Genomic DNA, 17,016 nt, shown 5'->3' with positions numbered 1-17,016 from the left:
ACATCTTTACACTAAGGCTTTCCTCTACTCTGAATAATACCCTTCATCTATTCAACATTATACCAGAATTATGCTAAATACTTTACTGGTGATTATTTAATCCTCAGAACAACTCTGAGGGAGGTGCTGCACTTGTCTTCATTTTAGAGATGAAGAAATGAGGCACAAAGTAGGTGTCCAAAGTCCCCGAGTAATAAGATCTGGGATTTATAACTTACCTTCTGACTACAGGCAGAGTCCCTGCTCTTGAGCACCATTTTATACTGCATTTCTATTGCTTAGAATTCCAAACTTTGGGAGTTTTTATCTTTTTTCTTATTATAGAAATAATATGCATTCATTCTTTAAAAAACAAAATTACAGAAATACGTATTATAGAAAGTAGACTTTTCATAGAGCAGAGACGAGTGAAAGTGATGGAGCTGCCTCCACATGGAGGAGGGGTGGGGGGCTTTTCACCCAGTTCCTTTTTGGGCTTTTTTGAACCATGTGGAGAGATTATTAGCTATTCAGGAAACAAAATGGGTCTTTCTAGACCTTCTCCCTCCACAGTGTGGATCCAACCGACATCTCTCTCTAGCTTTGTCCCACACTGTTTCCTTGCATCACCTCTGTGCTAAAAGCACTCTTGTCTTTCCCCACCTTTTTTATTCTTTTTCTCTGCTTAGAACAATTATTTTTTCCTCTCTAAATCCAGTTTAAAGTTTTAATTCAATGTCTGCTTCTTTTCACCCATTTCTATTCACTTGAGCAAGAAGTGATTTTTATTTTTTTAAAGATTTATTGTGCTCGCTTCGGCAGCACATATACTAAAATTGCAATATTTTTTTAAAGATTGATTTATTTACTTGAGAGAGAGAGAGCGCGCGGGAGCGTGCGTTCATGCATACAGTGGGGGGGGGGGCAAAGGGAGAGGGAGACAAGCAGACTCCCCACTGAGGGGGAAGCCTGACATGAGGCTCCATCCCAGGACCCTGAGCTCATGACCTGAGCCAAAATCAGGAGTCAGTCACTTTAACTGACTGAGCCACCCAGGCGCCCCAAGAAGTGATTTTTAAAGTCTTCTCTGAACTTCTCAAATTCTTACCTTGTAGGTCACAAATCACTGCCTCATAGTTATTTCTGTTTATGTCACTTACTCGACCTTATTCTAAGACTCTGGCAGTCAGGAATTTTTCCCATGGTCTCTAACAAAGTGTCTTGATTAAATAGGCCCTCAGTAGATATTTGTTGAATGAACCTCTTCCTGGGTATTCTCCTTATTGGCTGTTTATTCACTTTTTGAATGTCATTCTCACGCAGAGGCCATGTTAATCTTATCTGTATTGTGCCAGTTTTAGTATATGTGCTGTCAAAATGAGCACTGTTTATGCACTTTTAAATCTCCCTAGTTTTCTCTCTTTCACTGATTTTCCACATCATAGTCTGACTTTGTATTTTATCAGAAATAATTTTTTTTAAAGATTTTATTTATTTATTTGACAGAGAGAGAGAGCACAAGCAGGGGGAGTGGCAGGCAGAGGGAGAAGCAGGTTCCCCACAGAGCAGGGAGCCCGATGTGGGACTCGATCCTAGCACCCCGGGATCATGACCTGAGCTGAAGGCAGACACTTAACCGACTGAGCCACCCAGGCGCCCCGAAATAGTAATTATTATTATCATCCTAGTAACACCTGCTTTATTGAGAATCTGATATGTTCCAGGAGATTTATATTTAATCTGCACAATAGTCCTTTACACTTGGTATTATTTGCACGTACAGAAGAGGCAATTGAGGCTCATGGAAAGTAAGTTACTGACGCAAGGTCACAAGCTAGTAAGTGGGAGAGCTAGCATCTGACCTAACTGGTGACAGAGTCCCTGCTGCCAGTGCACCTTTACAAACTGGCTTTTCCAGAGCGTATCAGTTTCCTCTTGGTATGTGTGTTCTCATCCTTTTTTTGTTTTTTTTTTAAGACTTATTTATTTATTTGAGAGAGAAAGAGTGCGGGGGTGGGGGTTAGAGGGAGAGAGAGACTTTAACAGACTGAGCTGAGTGTGGAGCCTGACACGGGGTTCGATCCCACAACCCTGAGATCAGGACCTGAGCTGAAACCAAGAATCGGAAGCCTACCTGACTGTGCCACCCAGGCGCCCCTTGTCCTTTGTTATATTTGCATGAAGATTACTGACCTTTTTCTTCTCTTCTCCCCCAGTTTGCTCCTATAACACTTGCGTCTCCACTTAAAAAATCACAGCCAGTTTTTTCCCTTTGCTCTCAGGTATATGTCAAAGTATATCTCTCTTAAAAACAACAACAGTTTGGTTCAGATGCTGTTCTAACCGCCATTATATTTTCTCTTCCCTTTGAGTTACATTCTCTTATAAGTTGTCTGCACCCAAGTCCTCTTTTCCTTCCCAGCTAATACCAGGCAACTGGCTTCCATTATCCCTACCCAAGTTCAGTGACTTTTGTCATTCTGGCTTCTTGAAAAGCTTTCTTCTTTGTGCTTTTCTGTTCTAGTTCTGTTTCTTAATCCTTGAATGATTATTCTTCCTCCTAAATTTTTTTTAATTTTTCTGTTTCTTAACCTCACAAGGGTGCCTTGCCCTTATTCTTTTCATACTGTTCCTTCAGCTTTTGTTTTCACCTCTGGAATTCTGACACTAGGATATTGTGATTATTATTTTATTGTGTCTCAGTTTGTTTTCTTTAGTAGTTTTCAGGAATGAGTTCACTTTTCTGAATATGAATTAAAACAGATTCAAGGAGGGCGCCTGGGTGGCTCAGTTGGTTAAGCAACTGCCTTCGGCTCAGGTCATGATCCTGGAGTCCCGGGATCGAGTCCCGCATCGGGCTCCCTGCTCAGCGAGGAGCCTGCTTCTCCCTCTGACCCTCCCCCCTCTCATGTATTCTCTCTCATTCTCGCTCTCTCAAATGAATAAATAAATCTTTAAAAAAAAAAAACAAAACAGATTCAAGGATATTGTCACACTAGCGCTCATTTGCATTCCAGACCCTTTCTTGTATGTGAGGCAAAGGGGTGGAGTTGAAGCTGCACACCAGGATCACTTATCTAGAAGCCTACAGTCTAGCTGCATGAGGGCTGCAGCATTCTTCCTGATGTTTCAGAGGGAAGAACCTGCAGACCTCTCCCCCAGAGCACCCTGTAGCCATTATTCAAGGATTCATCCCTCTTGGCATGTGTCTACCCATTCAGCATCTCCAGCTTGGTCATTTTCTAGGTTAGTTGCACTGATATGTCTGTTTTCTACGTGTATCCATGGGACTGGGTGAGCTTAGAGTCCTCCTACTTCATCACCTTCCTGGCTCCCACCAGAATAGCTGTCCTTGAGTGACCTATTATCCAAACCTACAAACCCAAATAAAACTGGATTCATCAGTTCAAAATTTAATACCATCAAGCAATATTTGTCACATGGTAGAAACTCTAAATATTTGTTGAGTGAATGAGAGAATGAATAAATGAAAAACATCCTGCCCCACTCTCCCTGCTTCCCCCAGACTGAGCTTATTTCTGCCGTTGGCAGCCTTGTTCATTTCAGCACCCAAGACTAGAAACTGAAGTTTGCCGATGGCTCCTTTTTCCTCAGTGTTTCTGTCTACTCCGTCATCAGGATCCTTCAAAAGTCTTCCTCAAAGGTCTGTTCAGTTTGGTCTCATCTCAGGGCAAAATTCTCATCTCAGAATTTTGAGTGGAAGTATAGAGGAAAAAGAATATAAGATACTCCTGATCCTCATCTTACCACTAATTCAGCTATATATAGCTTTGGGCAAATTACTTTCTCTTGATATTAGGGTTTTTTTCATCTGTAGAATGGAGATATCAACTAGGAGATTTCTACTGTCCTTTATAGCTTTACTTTTTCTACGTTGTATGGTTTTATCTCCCTCATGTCCAACCCAGGTGAGGCGTTATAGAACACACCCTCAGTAAACTATAGCTTATTCTTTTAGGTGGATATTTATATACATTCCCTTCATCTTAAAGATATTTTTGTTGAAATAACAGAAGTAATACATGCCATGATTTAAAAAAAAATTTTTTTTTAGGGCACCAGATGAAAAGTGAGGGGCACCTGGGTGGCTCAGTTAAGCATCCAACTCTTGATCTCAGGGTCTGACTCTTGATCTCAGCTCAGGTCTTGATCTCAGGGTCATCAGTTCAAGCCCTGCTTTGCGCTCCATGCTGGGCTTGGAGCCTACAAGAAAAAAAGAAAGAAAAGTGAGTTTACCCTTCACCCCAGCACTACTCTCCGGGGGCACCCTGTATATCTTTGCAGGAATTTTTTATACTTGGCAGAGTATTACATAACTTATGTACAATTAATTAATATATTTTAACAACTAGAGTAAATAGATTTTAACCAATACAAATTTGGTTACCTGGATAGTGCCTTTTAGCAGGTATAACTTACAACATTACTTCAAAATAACACTTTGTCTCTCTTATATGTTAATTCACATCTGGAAGGTGGATGCATTTTATTGGGATATGTAAAGAAAAAAAATATGTATTCTTATTCCCCTCAGACATGTGAAACATGCTACATATCCAGACTGTTCAACAATTTGCTTTTTTTCCATGTGATATATTTGCATTTTTCCAACTTAGGGTACATGTGTATTTTGTATGGAAAATTCTTGTTAAAGTCTACATAGTATTCCACTGTATGGATATATCAAAATGCTTTGCCATTTGGATAATTCAAGTTATTCATAGTATTTTGTTATTAAAAACAATGCTGTAGTGAACACGTCTATAGAATTTTCTAGAAGTAGAAATGCTGAGTCAGAGAACATATACATCTTAAGTTTTTATTGATACTGCCAAATTTCCTTCCAAATAGATTGTAATACATGACATGATTCATGAACTTTTTAGAGGGTATACTTAATTTAAATTTTTATTTGAACGTATTTTCTACGCTATTACTATGTTTGTTAGGATCACAAGTAACAGGCAACAGCTTCAGCTTTTTAACTCCTTTCACACCAAAAAGCTACCAAAAAATATGAAATGGTGTCAGAAATTGGTGGGTATTTCCTGTTGTGAAGGGCAGGGCTACAAGAAAGAACTGGAACCCATAATTGGAAAACCAAAACTGGGACCCTGTGCAGCTTATTTCTTCTTGTTTCTGTGTATCTGTTTCATTTTTAACACTATCTCCCTGCAAACAAGTTTTTATTTTTTATCCAGTTCACATGGCAAAATATCACCATCACATGTTACCCAGTTGCGGCAGCATGCAGCCATAACTCATTCTCAGTCCCAGTGCTGAATCCATAGGAGAGAGAGCATGAACTAGAAGCAGGGAGGGTGGTCTGAACTCATTTCCCAGAGAAGGAGAGAGTGGCTTATCAATCAAGCAGATACCTCCAAAGAAGCCATTTACAAAATCAAGTAGAGTATTTGCCATTTAAGTGCTCTAAATCTATAAATGTTTCAACTATTTGTGAAAGATCAATAGTAATTTGCCTTGTTGCCAAGTCAGTACAGTTTGTTTGCTTTAGAGGCCATCATATAGAGAACAATTAGCGTCTAACTATAATGTTATTATTCTCTATTCATCCATAATAATGGCTTTTAAGGTACTTTTTGATTTGTGAAGTCTTAGGACATTTCCCTCGTGAATCTCAAAGATCTATTTGTCACTTATTTAAATTTCAAAAACCGAAACTTAAGGTTCTGTACGATATACAGACTCTGATGGAACTCTTATTCCAGTGGACTTCTTCTCTTGAATTTTTTTTTAATCAGAGTACTTGAGCTGAAAACAAGTCTTACTTGATCTGATTTCTTATTAATCTCTGACGTCATCTCTGACCTCCTTTTCACCCTGTTCCAGGCACACCACACCCTTCCCTATTCTTTAAACAAACTAAGCATGCTCCCACCTCAAGGCCTGTCCTCTGCTTAGAATCCTGTTTTTCCCAGTGTGACTTAGTAACCCCCTTCCTTCAATTTCAGTTTTCTCAAATGTCTCTGAAATTACAGTATACAATATCGCAATTCCCCCTCCCTGCTTTATTTTTCTTATTAGCACGTATCACTAATATACTATTTATTTTGTTAACTTATTTAGTACTCCCCATCTTCTCCAAAAGAATATAAGTTCCATGAAGGCAGGGATTTAAGCCTAGAACAGTATCTGGCACCTAATAGGTGCTCATGTTTTGAATGAACATATAAATTGGGCAGCAGTAACATATGTTAGAATTGAGTGGGAAGAAGTTCAGGGTTGTTTGTTTTTAAAAATGTCTCGATTTTGCTATTTGGGATAGGGATGGGAGATAAAAGGTTGTGGTTTTGTTTTTCTTGAAAAAGCTATTTTATAATGTTAAAAATAAAATCCCACAGGGTGCCTTAAAAAGTTTAAGCACATTCATTTTGGGATATTTTAGTATAGACAATATATTATAGTAGGAAAAAAAGCTTGAATCGGGACTTAGTAAATCTGAATTATGCTACTACCTGACTAGGTGTTTGACCTTGTGCAAGTCACTTACTTGCTATAGATCTCCTTTTCCATCTGAAAATTGCTGGGCGCTGTTCTGTTTCTGAGGTTTCCTTCTACCTCTTGACATTTTGATTTCAGAAGCTCTCTAATGCATTTTGGTATTATTTTAAAATTATTAGTTATCAATTTCACAGAATTATTTGTAAAAGAAATGAAAGTAAATTATATAATCAAATTAACTAAGCTTATACATCCTTCAACAATTTCCTTTTAATTCTTAAATATAGCCATCAGGTATTGTGAAAGATGTCAGTTGATTAAACCTGACCGGGCACATCACTGCTCAGCATGTGACATGTAAGTATTACTTGTTTGTTTCTATTTAACCCTAGCACTGGAAATTGGTGACAGGGGAATGGAAGGGGAAGGAATATTTCATATGCTTTATACTTAGCAAGAACACTGTATCCTCTCCCTTTATTTGCTGTGTATTCTGGGCTAACAAAAATATTTATGTAAGCTAGAATATACTTTGAAGTAATCTTGATTAACAGTTCCTATAATAGTTGTTAAAATATTCTTCCTATGCTTATGCTTAATTTAATATTGATGAGCAAGTAAGTAATAACCCCCCTGAGAAAGATAACTTTATTTCCTGGATTAAAAAGACTCACTGAAAAAAAAAAAAGACTATCATGACAATTTTCTTATTTTTACTGTTAATATTAAAACCTAACAAACCACAAAAATATTGTTTTCAATTACCATCTGTGACATTGTTCCCAGAAAATTTTGATTCTGTGTGTGTGTGTGTGTGTGTGTGTGCGTGCCCTTGTGAGAATGTAGTGTGTTGAAGGAAACATCCATAGTTTGGGAATCTCTACTAGTCCTTGAACTTTAGTTAGGCTGTTTAACATCCTGGGTATTAGTTTATTCATTTCCTATATTGCAGCAGTCGCCTCTTATCTGCCTGGGGATCTATTCCAAGACCCCCAGTGGATGCCCGAAACTAGATAATACCAAACCCTACATATACTATACATACACCTATGATAAGGTTTAGTTTATAAATTAGGCACAGTAAGAGATTAATAACAATAGCTAATAATAAAATGGAACAATTATAGCAATATACTGTAATAAAAGTTATGTGAATGTGGTCTCTCTCTAAATGCATTCTACTATACTTACCCTTATGGTGATGAGATGAAGGGAGGTGAATGAGGTAGGCACTGTGACATAGCATTAGGCTACCACTGACCTTCTGAAGTATGTCAGAAGGAGGATCATCTGCTTCTAGACCTCGGTGACTGTGGGTAGCTGAAACCAGGGGAAGCTGGATATGGGGGTGACTATGGATAAGGGGGACTGCTGTATTTGAGATGTTCTATAGTCTAACTTTATACAAATCTAGATTGCGTGTATTGGTGATCAGGCAAATTTGGAGGGGTTTTTTTATTATAAAAGTACAGTGGTGCTTATGCATGGAATAAAATTTTGTAAATTATATGGAAAAAATAACCATCTATAAGCCTATCATTGTTAATATTTTAACATATTTGCTCCTAAAGTTTTATTTTTATGTGTTGTGTGTGGTTAAAATAGCATAGGGATTTCTGTATTTCATTTTCTCTCCCTCAGTAATTTGTAAGCTGGACCTATCTAATTTACCTAGTGCTATATGTACTATATCATATTAAAATGTCATTTGGTATGGCTCAAGGCATTTGGCTATGCTCAGCTAAATTCCCAGTATTAAAAATCATCTCTTAACTATAAAAGGCCTTGTGGAAATGCCAGAACTTTTCTCTAACCTAATGTTTACTGGGTTAGTTTTTCTTTATTTTTTTAGAGAGGGAGCAGGGAAGAGAGAGAGAGAGGCAGAGGGGGAGGGAGAGAGAGAATCTTAAGCAGGCTCCACCCCCAGCATGGAACCCAATGCAGGACTCAGTCTCACAGCCCTGAGATCATGACTTGAACTGAAGTCAAGAGTCGCACACTTAACCCACTGAGCTACCCAGGCACCCCTCGGTTGGTTTTTCTAAGATATTATTTGTAAAGGTAAAAATTTAAGCCAAAGAAAGAGAAAACTATCAGAAATTAAAATTAGGGGAATTTTTATGCAAGGATTCTCTTATGTTTATTTGTTTTTTAGATGTATTCTTAAGATGGATCATCACTGTCCTTGGTATGTATAAAAAAGAGGAAATCACATTGGGGGTGGAGAGGTGGGAAGGAGAGAATTGGAGGTAAATTACCACAGCATTCCTAAATTTTGAAGGTCAGTTCAATTACTCGATTACTCAAGGTTGAATTGGTCCTACTTATATGCATATTTATGTATGTACATGTTTATATTAAGTGTATTCCTTTAAATATATATTCTGATGTTAGTAACCCAAGTAAGTATATATTAAGGATTAACATTAAAATTCCAAATTCCTCATAGAATTTATTAAAAACACACATCCACAATTAAGATACTGCTCCCTACTTCCCAAATGGCCCATTTCCAAGTAATAATAGTTAAGTTTTTTATCTGCCATATATATTATTATTGTTTTTATTATTGTTAAAAAATAACATTAAAACTTACCATCTTAACCATTTCTAAGTGTACAGTTCAGTAGTATTAAATATGTTCATATTGTGTAACCAATCCTCAGAACTTTTTCATCTTGCAAAACTAAAATTCTATACCCATCACCGCCCCCCTAACCCCTGGCAAACACCATTCTGTTTTTTGTTTCTGAGAGTTTGTGATTTGTCTTATTTTTACAGTGTGACTTTCTTCATTCTTCTAGGGTGAATAACTGTGTGGGATTTTCTAATTACAAATTCTTCCTGCTGTTTTTGTTGTATTCCTTGTTATATTGCCTTTTCGTGGCTACAACAGTTTTACAGTACTTTATAAAATTTTGGACGGTAAGTCTTTTTTCTATCTTAAAACATATACTTAAAACTTTTTAAGATGCTATATATTCATAAAGAATTCATTCTTTATTATAAGTAGATGTACTTTTTTTTTAATTTTTTTTTTTTTAAGATTTTATTTATTTATTTGAGAGAGAGAATGAGATAGAGCGAGCATGAGGCGGGGAGGGTCAGAAGGAGAAGCAGACTCCCTGCCGAGCAGGGAGCCCGATGTGGGACTCGATCCCAGGACTGCAGGATCATGACCTGAGCCGAAGGCAGTCACTTAACCAACTGAGCCACCCAGGCGCCCTATAAGTAGATGTACTTTATTTCAATTTTACTAGGTAGAATTTGATCAGAAAGCAGATGGGATTACAATTTACCTTCATATGTTTATTTGCAAATAAATGGATATTAAATAGGATATAGTGAACTTTTTTTGGTGAGCCAAACTATTTTCAGCAATATTCTAACAATAGACCTATCAATTTTAGGGAAGTAATTGCTTTTTACTTGAGTTGAAGTGACTTACTGCAGTTTTACAGTGATAAAAGTGAAATTGCCAAGACCTCAAATAACCACTAATCTGGTTCCTGCCTCTATAGATGTTAATCCTTTTTGTCATAAGTTGTAAATGTTTTTTTCCACACTTTCAATTTATATCTTAAAACCCTGTTTTCTTTAATTTTTATCAAATCAAAGTTTTTTATTTTTAAAGCAGTATTTCTATGATTTCTTTTTTTTAAGATTTTATTTATTTATTGTAGAGAGAGTGCGTGCGTTGCTTGCACAGGAGTGGGGGCGGGGGGAGGGAAAGGGACAAGGAGACTCTTTGCTGAGCGCGAGCCCTACAGAAGGCTCAAACTCATGACCCTGGGACCCTAAGATCATGACCCCAGCCAAAATCAAGAGTCAGATGCCCAACCAACTGAGCCACCCAGGAGCCTCTAAAGTACTGCTTTTAAATAAATAATCAGAAAATCAGAAATAATAGGGGTGCCTGGGTGGCTCAGTCGGTTAACTGTCTGCCTCTGGCTCAGGTCATGATCCCAGGGTCCTGGGATAAAGCCCTGCATCTGGCTCCCTGCTCAGTGGGGAACCTGCTACTCCCTCTTCCTCTGCCCTCCCCGCCCCCCGATGTACACTCTCTCTCTCTCTGCACTCTCTCAAATTAATTAATAAAATCTTTTAAAAATAAAAAGGGGCGCCAGGGCGCCTGGGTGGCTCAGATGGTTAAGCATCTGCCTTCGGCTCAGGTCATGATCTCAGGGTCCTGGGATCGAGTCCCGCATCGGGCTCCCTGCTCCTTGGGAGCCTGCTTCTCCCTCTGCCTTTCTCTCTTGCTCTGTCTCTCATAAATAAAAAAAAAAAAAATCTTAAAAAAAAAAAAAGGGGGCGCCTGGGTGGCTCAGTCATTAAGCATCTGCCTTTGGCTCAGGTCATGACCCCAGGGTCCTGGGATCGAGCCCCACATTGGGCTCCCTGCTCCGTGGGAAGCCTGCTTCTCCCTCTCCCACTCCCCCTGCTTGTGTTCCTGCTCTCACTCTCTCTCTGTCAAATAAATAAATAAAATCTTAAAAATAAAATTAAATAAAATTAAATAAAAAAATAAAAGCAGTACTTTTCATTTATGATTTCTGGCTTTAGTCTATTCACTGTATATTTACACAATATTCACCCAGGTTCTCCTTTGGTATTTTAGTTGTTTTTGTCTTCACATTTAAATCTTTGATTTTGAAGAAGGCATTATTGTAGTCAAAAAGTACATTGTATTTACTCTTCCTAAAAATCCTGTTAAGAAGTTTTAAAATGTAGGTTTTATAATTGAACCGTTCAGGTGTGGTGAAGCCAGCAGATCAGGAGATGATTTCTATTGAAAAGATAGTTTGTTGCTCACAGTTTCTGAGGGAAGGGGCATACCACACCATGCAGGGCCACACAGGGAAGCACCAAGCAGGGTAACAAGATTTAGGTTAGCCCGTTTGCATAATATCTGTGGTCTCTGGTCATAAGGGTTGTCCCTGGTTGTCTGTGTGTATCCTTGGAATGGTTATGGCAGGAAAGTTTTGCCTCCTGGAGTGTAATAGTCCAATAGAGGAAGTGATATGGAGCATGAACTATGGTTGGTTAGTTTGTGTATGAGAGGTTTATTCCTTGCTATCACTTAAGAACTGGTTAGCTGTGAGAGAGGCGGTCTCTCTTCAGTCAGCAAGGCCTCAGATGCTAAAGCATCAAGAATACAGAAAATAAGGGGGGCCTGGGTGGCTCAATCAGTTAAGCATCCAACTTTTGATTTTGTCTCAGGTGATGATCTCAGGGTTGTGAGATCGAGCCCCGTGTTGGGCTCCACACTGGGCATGGAGCCTGCTTAAGATTCTGCCTCCCTCTCCCTGTGCCTCTTCCCCCCCTCCCACCCCGCCACTCACTCACTCTCTCTCTCTCTCAAAAATAAAAAGAAAAAAGAAAACAAAAAATAAGAAAATACAGTTATTGCAGAAGGAGCTATTATTTTCAATAATTTTCAACGTTGAAAACTGAGGTTAGAGGAGTTAGGAAACTAGCCAGAATTTGAACATAGATATCTCTATTTCAGCATCCAAATACTTTTCACTGTGAGTTGCTATTCATAGTCATACTTGAGAATTACACAATTAAAGCCTCAAGTCATCAAGTACAGTTATTTTTCCAAGAAATATCTAATACATTTTAGAAGGACTTTCACTAAGACATTGTTGAATTTTTAAACTTTGGGTATTTAAAACCCAGGGTATGCTAGTACTTACAGTTCCTTTGTGTGTTCCTTTATTAGAAAAGAGCACCCCAGTTCTGCGTAGTCTCAGCCCAGTGAATTTTGAGTTCTGTTGTTCCCCTAGTTCTAAGCATCTTTGTTCAGTTTACAACCTACTTAACCCTACTCAGTGGCCCTATTTAAATGAAGAGGATTCAGTGCCAGATGAATAAAGTCTAAATTATAGAATTTCACATTTCTTCACCAGAAACTTCAGGAGTGTTTGCATATAATGATTTATTAATTAAAGAATAAATATTTTGGGGGGTGACTGTGTGGCTCTTGATTTCAGCTCAAATCATGATCTCACGGTCATCAGATTGAGCCCTGAGTTGGGCTCCATGCTGAACGTTTCCGGAACCTGCTTGGGATTCTCTCTCCCTTTCCCTCTGCCCCTCCCCCACTCATGTGCATGCTTTCTATCTCTAAAAAAAAAATGTTAAAACTTTTTTCAAACTTGTCATGAGTCAGGAAAGACTAGTAAACTTAAATCTTTCTTTTTCTTCATTTAACAAATATTTATTTAGTACCTACTATGTGCTAGGCAGTGTTCTAGGCACTTTGGATATATCAATGAACAAAACAGAGTCCTGTTTTTATAGAACTTACTTTTAAGAAGAGGACGGCATATAAGCGTAATAAATAAGTAAATCCTATTGTATAGTAAACACTATGAAAAAAAGTAAAAGTAGAGCAGGGTAAGGGATGTGGCAAGTGTGTGTGGGGTGAGTATGACAGGGACAGATAGAAGTGTTAAAGAGAGTGATCAGGGTAGACCTACTCGGTAAGACAATCAGATCTGAGCAAAGACTTGAAGGAAGTTAGTGGACACATGGGAGCACCTAGATATATAGAGCAAATATTAACAGACCTAAAGAGAGAAGTAGAGAGCAATACAATAATAGTAGAGACTTTAATACCCCACTTTCATCAATGGATAGGTCATCCAGACAGAAAATCAATAAGGAAGATTGGCATTAAAATGACACATTAGACCATGTGGACTTACCAGACATAAAGAACACTCCATCCAAAAGAAACAGAAAACACAATGATATAAAACCAGAAATCAATTACAAAAAAATAAAGAACACTCCATCCAAAAGAAACAGAAAACACAATGATATAAAACCAGAAATCAATTACAAAAAAGAAAACTGGAAAACTCACAAATAAGAATGATCTAAAGTAACCTAACTTCACATCTCAAGGAACTAGAAAAAGAACATACAAGCCAAAGTTAGTACAAGGGGGAAAATAACAAATCAGAGTGGAAATAAATAGAGACTAAAAAGACAATAGAAAAGATCAGTGAAAGAGCTGGGGTTTTTTTTAAAGATAAACAAAATAGTCAAACCTTTACCTAGACTCACCAAGAAAGAAAGAGGACTCAAATAAAATCAGAAATGAAAGAGAAAACATTGTATCTGATACCACAGAAATACAAAGGATCATAAGAGATTACTATGAACAATGATACACCAGCAAATTGGACAACTTAGCAGAAATGGATACTTACCTAGAAAATACAACCTACCAAGACTGAATCATGATGGAATAGAAAATCTGAAGAGATTAATTGCTAGTAAGGAGATTAAATCAGTAATCAGTAACTTCCCAATAAACGAAAGTCCAGGGCCCAGATGGTTTGATAGTGAATTCCAGTCCTCAAAATCTTCCAAGAAAATAGAAGAGGGAACACTTCCAAATTCATTTTATGAGGCCAGTATTACCCTGATACCAAAATGGACAAGGGCACTACAAGTAAAGAAAATTATAGGCCAATATCCCTGTTGAACAAAGATGTAAAAATATTCAAAAAAATATTAGCAAGCTGAATTCAGCAATACATTAAAAATTAAAAGGATCATACACTATGATCATGTGGGATTTATTCCAGGGATGCAGGTATGGTTCAGCATCTTTAAATCAATCAGCATGACATACCACATTAACAAAATGAACGAAAAAAATCATATCTCAATAGATGCAGAAAAAGCATTTGATAAAATTCATCCATTTTGGGTAAAAATTCTTAACAAAGTAGGTATAGAAGGAACGTATCTCAACACAGTAAAGTCCATGTATGACAGTCCCACAGCTAACATCATACTCAGTGATGTAAAGCTTAAAGCTTTCCCCTTAGATTAAGAACAAGACCAGGATTCCCACTCTTGCTGTTTATTCAACACAATATGTATTGGAAATCCTAGCCACAGCAATTAGGCAAGAAAAAGAATTCAAATAAGAAAGAAGTAAAGCTGTCTCTATTTGCATAATACATAATATATTTAGAATATCCTGAATTCTCCACCAAAAACTGTTAGAACTAAGAAGCCAATTCAGAAAAGTTGCAGGGTTCAAAATCACTAGTAACAGACTATCAGAAGAGAAATTAAGAAAACAATCCCATTTATACTTGCATCAAAAATGTCAAAATACTTAGGGAATAACTTTAACCAAGGAGGTGAGAGACCTGTACATTGAGATTGATGAAAGCAATTGAAGGCACAAATTAATGGAAAGTTAATCTGTGCTCATGGACTGGAAGAATTAATATTGTTAAAATGTGAAGAATTAATGTTAAAATGTCCATACTACCAAAAGCCATCTACAGAATCAGTGTAATCCCTAAGTTCCAATGACATCTTTCACAGAAATCGAACAAACAGTTCTAAAATCTGTGTGGAACCACAAAAGACCCCAAATAGCCACGGCAGTCTTGAAAAAGAAGAGCAAAGCTGGAAGTATCACACTTCCTGATTTCAAACCATATTACAAAGTTATAGTAATCAGAACAGTATAGTATTGGCATGAAAACAGACACATAAATAAATGGAACAAAATAGATAGGCCAGAAATAAACCCATGAATCTTTGGTCAGTTAATTTACAACAGTGAAGCCAAGAGTATACAGTGGGTAAGGATAGTCTCTGTAATAAATAATGTTGGGAAAAATGCACAGCCACATGCAAAAGAATGAAACTGGATCCCTATCTTACATCATACAAAAATTCCAAATGGATTAAAGACTTGAACATAAGACCTAAAACTGTAAGTCTCAGATTTTGAAAACATTGGCAGTAAGCTCCTTCACATTGGTCCTGGTGATGATTTTTTAGATTTGGCAACAAAAGCAAAATAACAAAAGCAAAAATAAACAAGTGGGACTGCATCAGACTAAGAAGCTTCTATACAGCAAAGAAAACCAACAAAACAAAAAGGCGGGTTACTGAATGGGAGAAGATACTTGCAAATCATATATCGGATAAGGGCTTAATAGACAAAATATATAAAGAACTTCTACAACTCAGCCAAAAAAAATTTAAAAATGGGCAGAGGATCTGAATAGACATTTTCCCAAAGACATCTGGATGGCCAGCAGGTACATGAAAAAGTGCTCAATGTCTCTAATCAGGGAAATGCAAATCCAAACCACAGTGAGATACCAACTCATACCTGTTAGAATGGCTATTATCAAAAGATAAGAAGTAACTAGTGTTGGTGAGGATGTGGAGAAAAGGGAACCCATGTACTGTTGGTGGGGATGTAGATTGGTTTAGCTGCTATGGAAGCAGTATGAAGCTTCCTCCAAACATTAGAACTACCATATGATCCAGCAATTCTACTTCTGGATATTTATCCAAAGGAAATGAAAAGATATGTGTAAACCCCATGTACATTGAAGCTTATTTATAATAGCCAAGACATGAAAACAACCTAAGTGTCCCATCAGTAGATGAATGGATGAAGAAAATTGTGTTTGTGTGTGTGTACACAATGGAATATTACTTGGCCATAAAGACTTAGGAAATCTTGCCATTTATGACCACATGGGTGGGCTTGGAAGACATTACACTAAGTGAAATAAGTCAGAGAAAGACAAATACTGTTTTTGTCACTTATATGTAGAATCTAAAAAAAATTTTTTTTGGACTCATAGATAACAGATTGGTGATTGTCGGGGCAATGGCAGGGGATGGATAAAGTGAGTGAAGGTGCTCAAGATAACATTAATAAGTCCTGGGTATATAATGCACAACATGGTGACTACAGCTAAGTACATTGACGCTAAGTTAGTACATCTTAAAAGATCTCATCACTAGGAAAAAAGTTTTATAACTGTGGTATGGGTGTTAACTAGACTTACTGTGGTGATCATTTTGCAATGTGTACATATATTGAGTCATGTTTTACACCTGAAACTAACAGAATGTTAGGTGTCAATTATATCTCAGTTTTTTTGAAGAGTGTGATCAGGGTAGATTTCAGAAGGTAAGATTGGAGCAAAGACTTGAAAGGAGTTAGTGGACATTTGAGAGAAGAACATTTTTGAGGAAACATCTCGACTTTAGAGCAAAGGCCCAAAAGTAGGAGTGTCCCCGCCATGTTTGTGTAACAGCAAGGAGGCCAGGTGGCTGGCGTAGAATGAGAGAGAATGGGACTAATGAGAAGTCCAGGCAGTGGGCCTTGGAGAGTGTTGGAGGACTGTGTCTTCCATGCCGAATGAAACAGGAGCAGAGGAGTAACATGATCTTATTGTAATGGATCACTCTGATTGCAGAGCTGAAAGTAGACTGAAGGTCATGATAGCATCTCTTAGAAGGCTTTTGCAGTAGTGTCTGAAGGTGGTAAGAAATTCTCGGATACGCCCTTCTCCCCGGCGGTTAGTGCTGAGAGTGCGGAGTGTGTGCTCCGGGCTCGGAACACACATTTATTATTAAAAAAATCCAAAAAAAATCTAAAAAAATCTTCTAAAAAACCCAAAAAAATTTACAAAAAATCCGCGTCTCCCCCGCCGGAGACTTTTATTTTTTTTTCTTCCTCTTTTATAAAATAACCCGGTGAAG

At 37.6% G+C, this 17,016-nt stretch overlaps 1 protein-coding gene, 1 non-coding gene and 1 pseudogene across 15 annotated transcripts in view; 1 reads left to right on the top strand and 2 right to left on the bottom strand.

The window, feature by feature from the left end:
- The window catches only part of ZDHHC20 (zDHHC palmitoyltransferase 20), an 80,484-nt gene that overhangs the window by 38,893 nt on the left and 24,575 nt on the right, over window positions 1-17,016 (top strand). For all 13 annotated transcript variants that reach the window (XR_014143943.1, XR_014143947.1, XR_014143946.1 and 10 more), the window contains exons 5-7: window positions 6,750-6,819; window positions 8,618-8,650; window positions 9,267-9,387. Coding sequence is in view for 8 of the 13 variants with exons in the window: in XM_081815410.1 (XP_081671536.1) it covers window positions 6,750-6,819; window positions 8,618-8,650; window positions 9,267-9,387 (224 nt within the window). In the remaining 5 variants the exon portion in view is untranslated. The remainder of the gene's footprint in view (window positions 1-6,749; window positions 6,820-8,617; window positions 8,651-9,266; window positions 9,388-17,016) is intronic.
- On the bottom strand, window positions 1,258-1,364 carry LOC115942936 (U6 spliceosomal RNA). The gene has a single exon (XR_004077510.1). It is a non-coding gene; the product is annotated as a U6 spliceosomal RNA (small nuclear RNA).
- LOC115942889 (large ribosomal subunit protein uL11 pseudogene) overlaps window positions 4,032-17,016 on the bottom strand; it is a 39,064-nt pseudogene continuing 26,079 nt past the window's right edge. The window contains exon 3 of the transcript XR_014143995.1: window positions 4,032-4,203. The product of XR_014143995.1 is annotated as a large ribosomal subunit protein uL11 pseudogene (transcript). The remainder of the gene's footprint in view (window positions 4,204-17,016) is intronic.

The sequence above is a fragment of the Leptonychotes weddellii genome, chromosome 3, assembly GCF_054177405.1.
Source record: "Leptonychotes weddellii isolate Sample4059 chromosome 3, ASM5417740v2, whole genome shotgun sequence".
Lineage (NCBI taxonomy): Eukaryota > Metazoa > Chordata > Mammalia > Carnivora > Phocidae > Leptonychotes > Leptonychotes weddellii.
The sequence above is the reverse complement of the archived record's forward strand: the minus strand, read 5'-3'. Positions and strand labels throughout refer to the sequence as shown.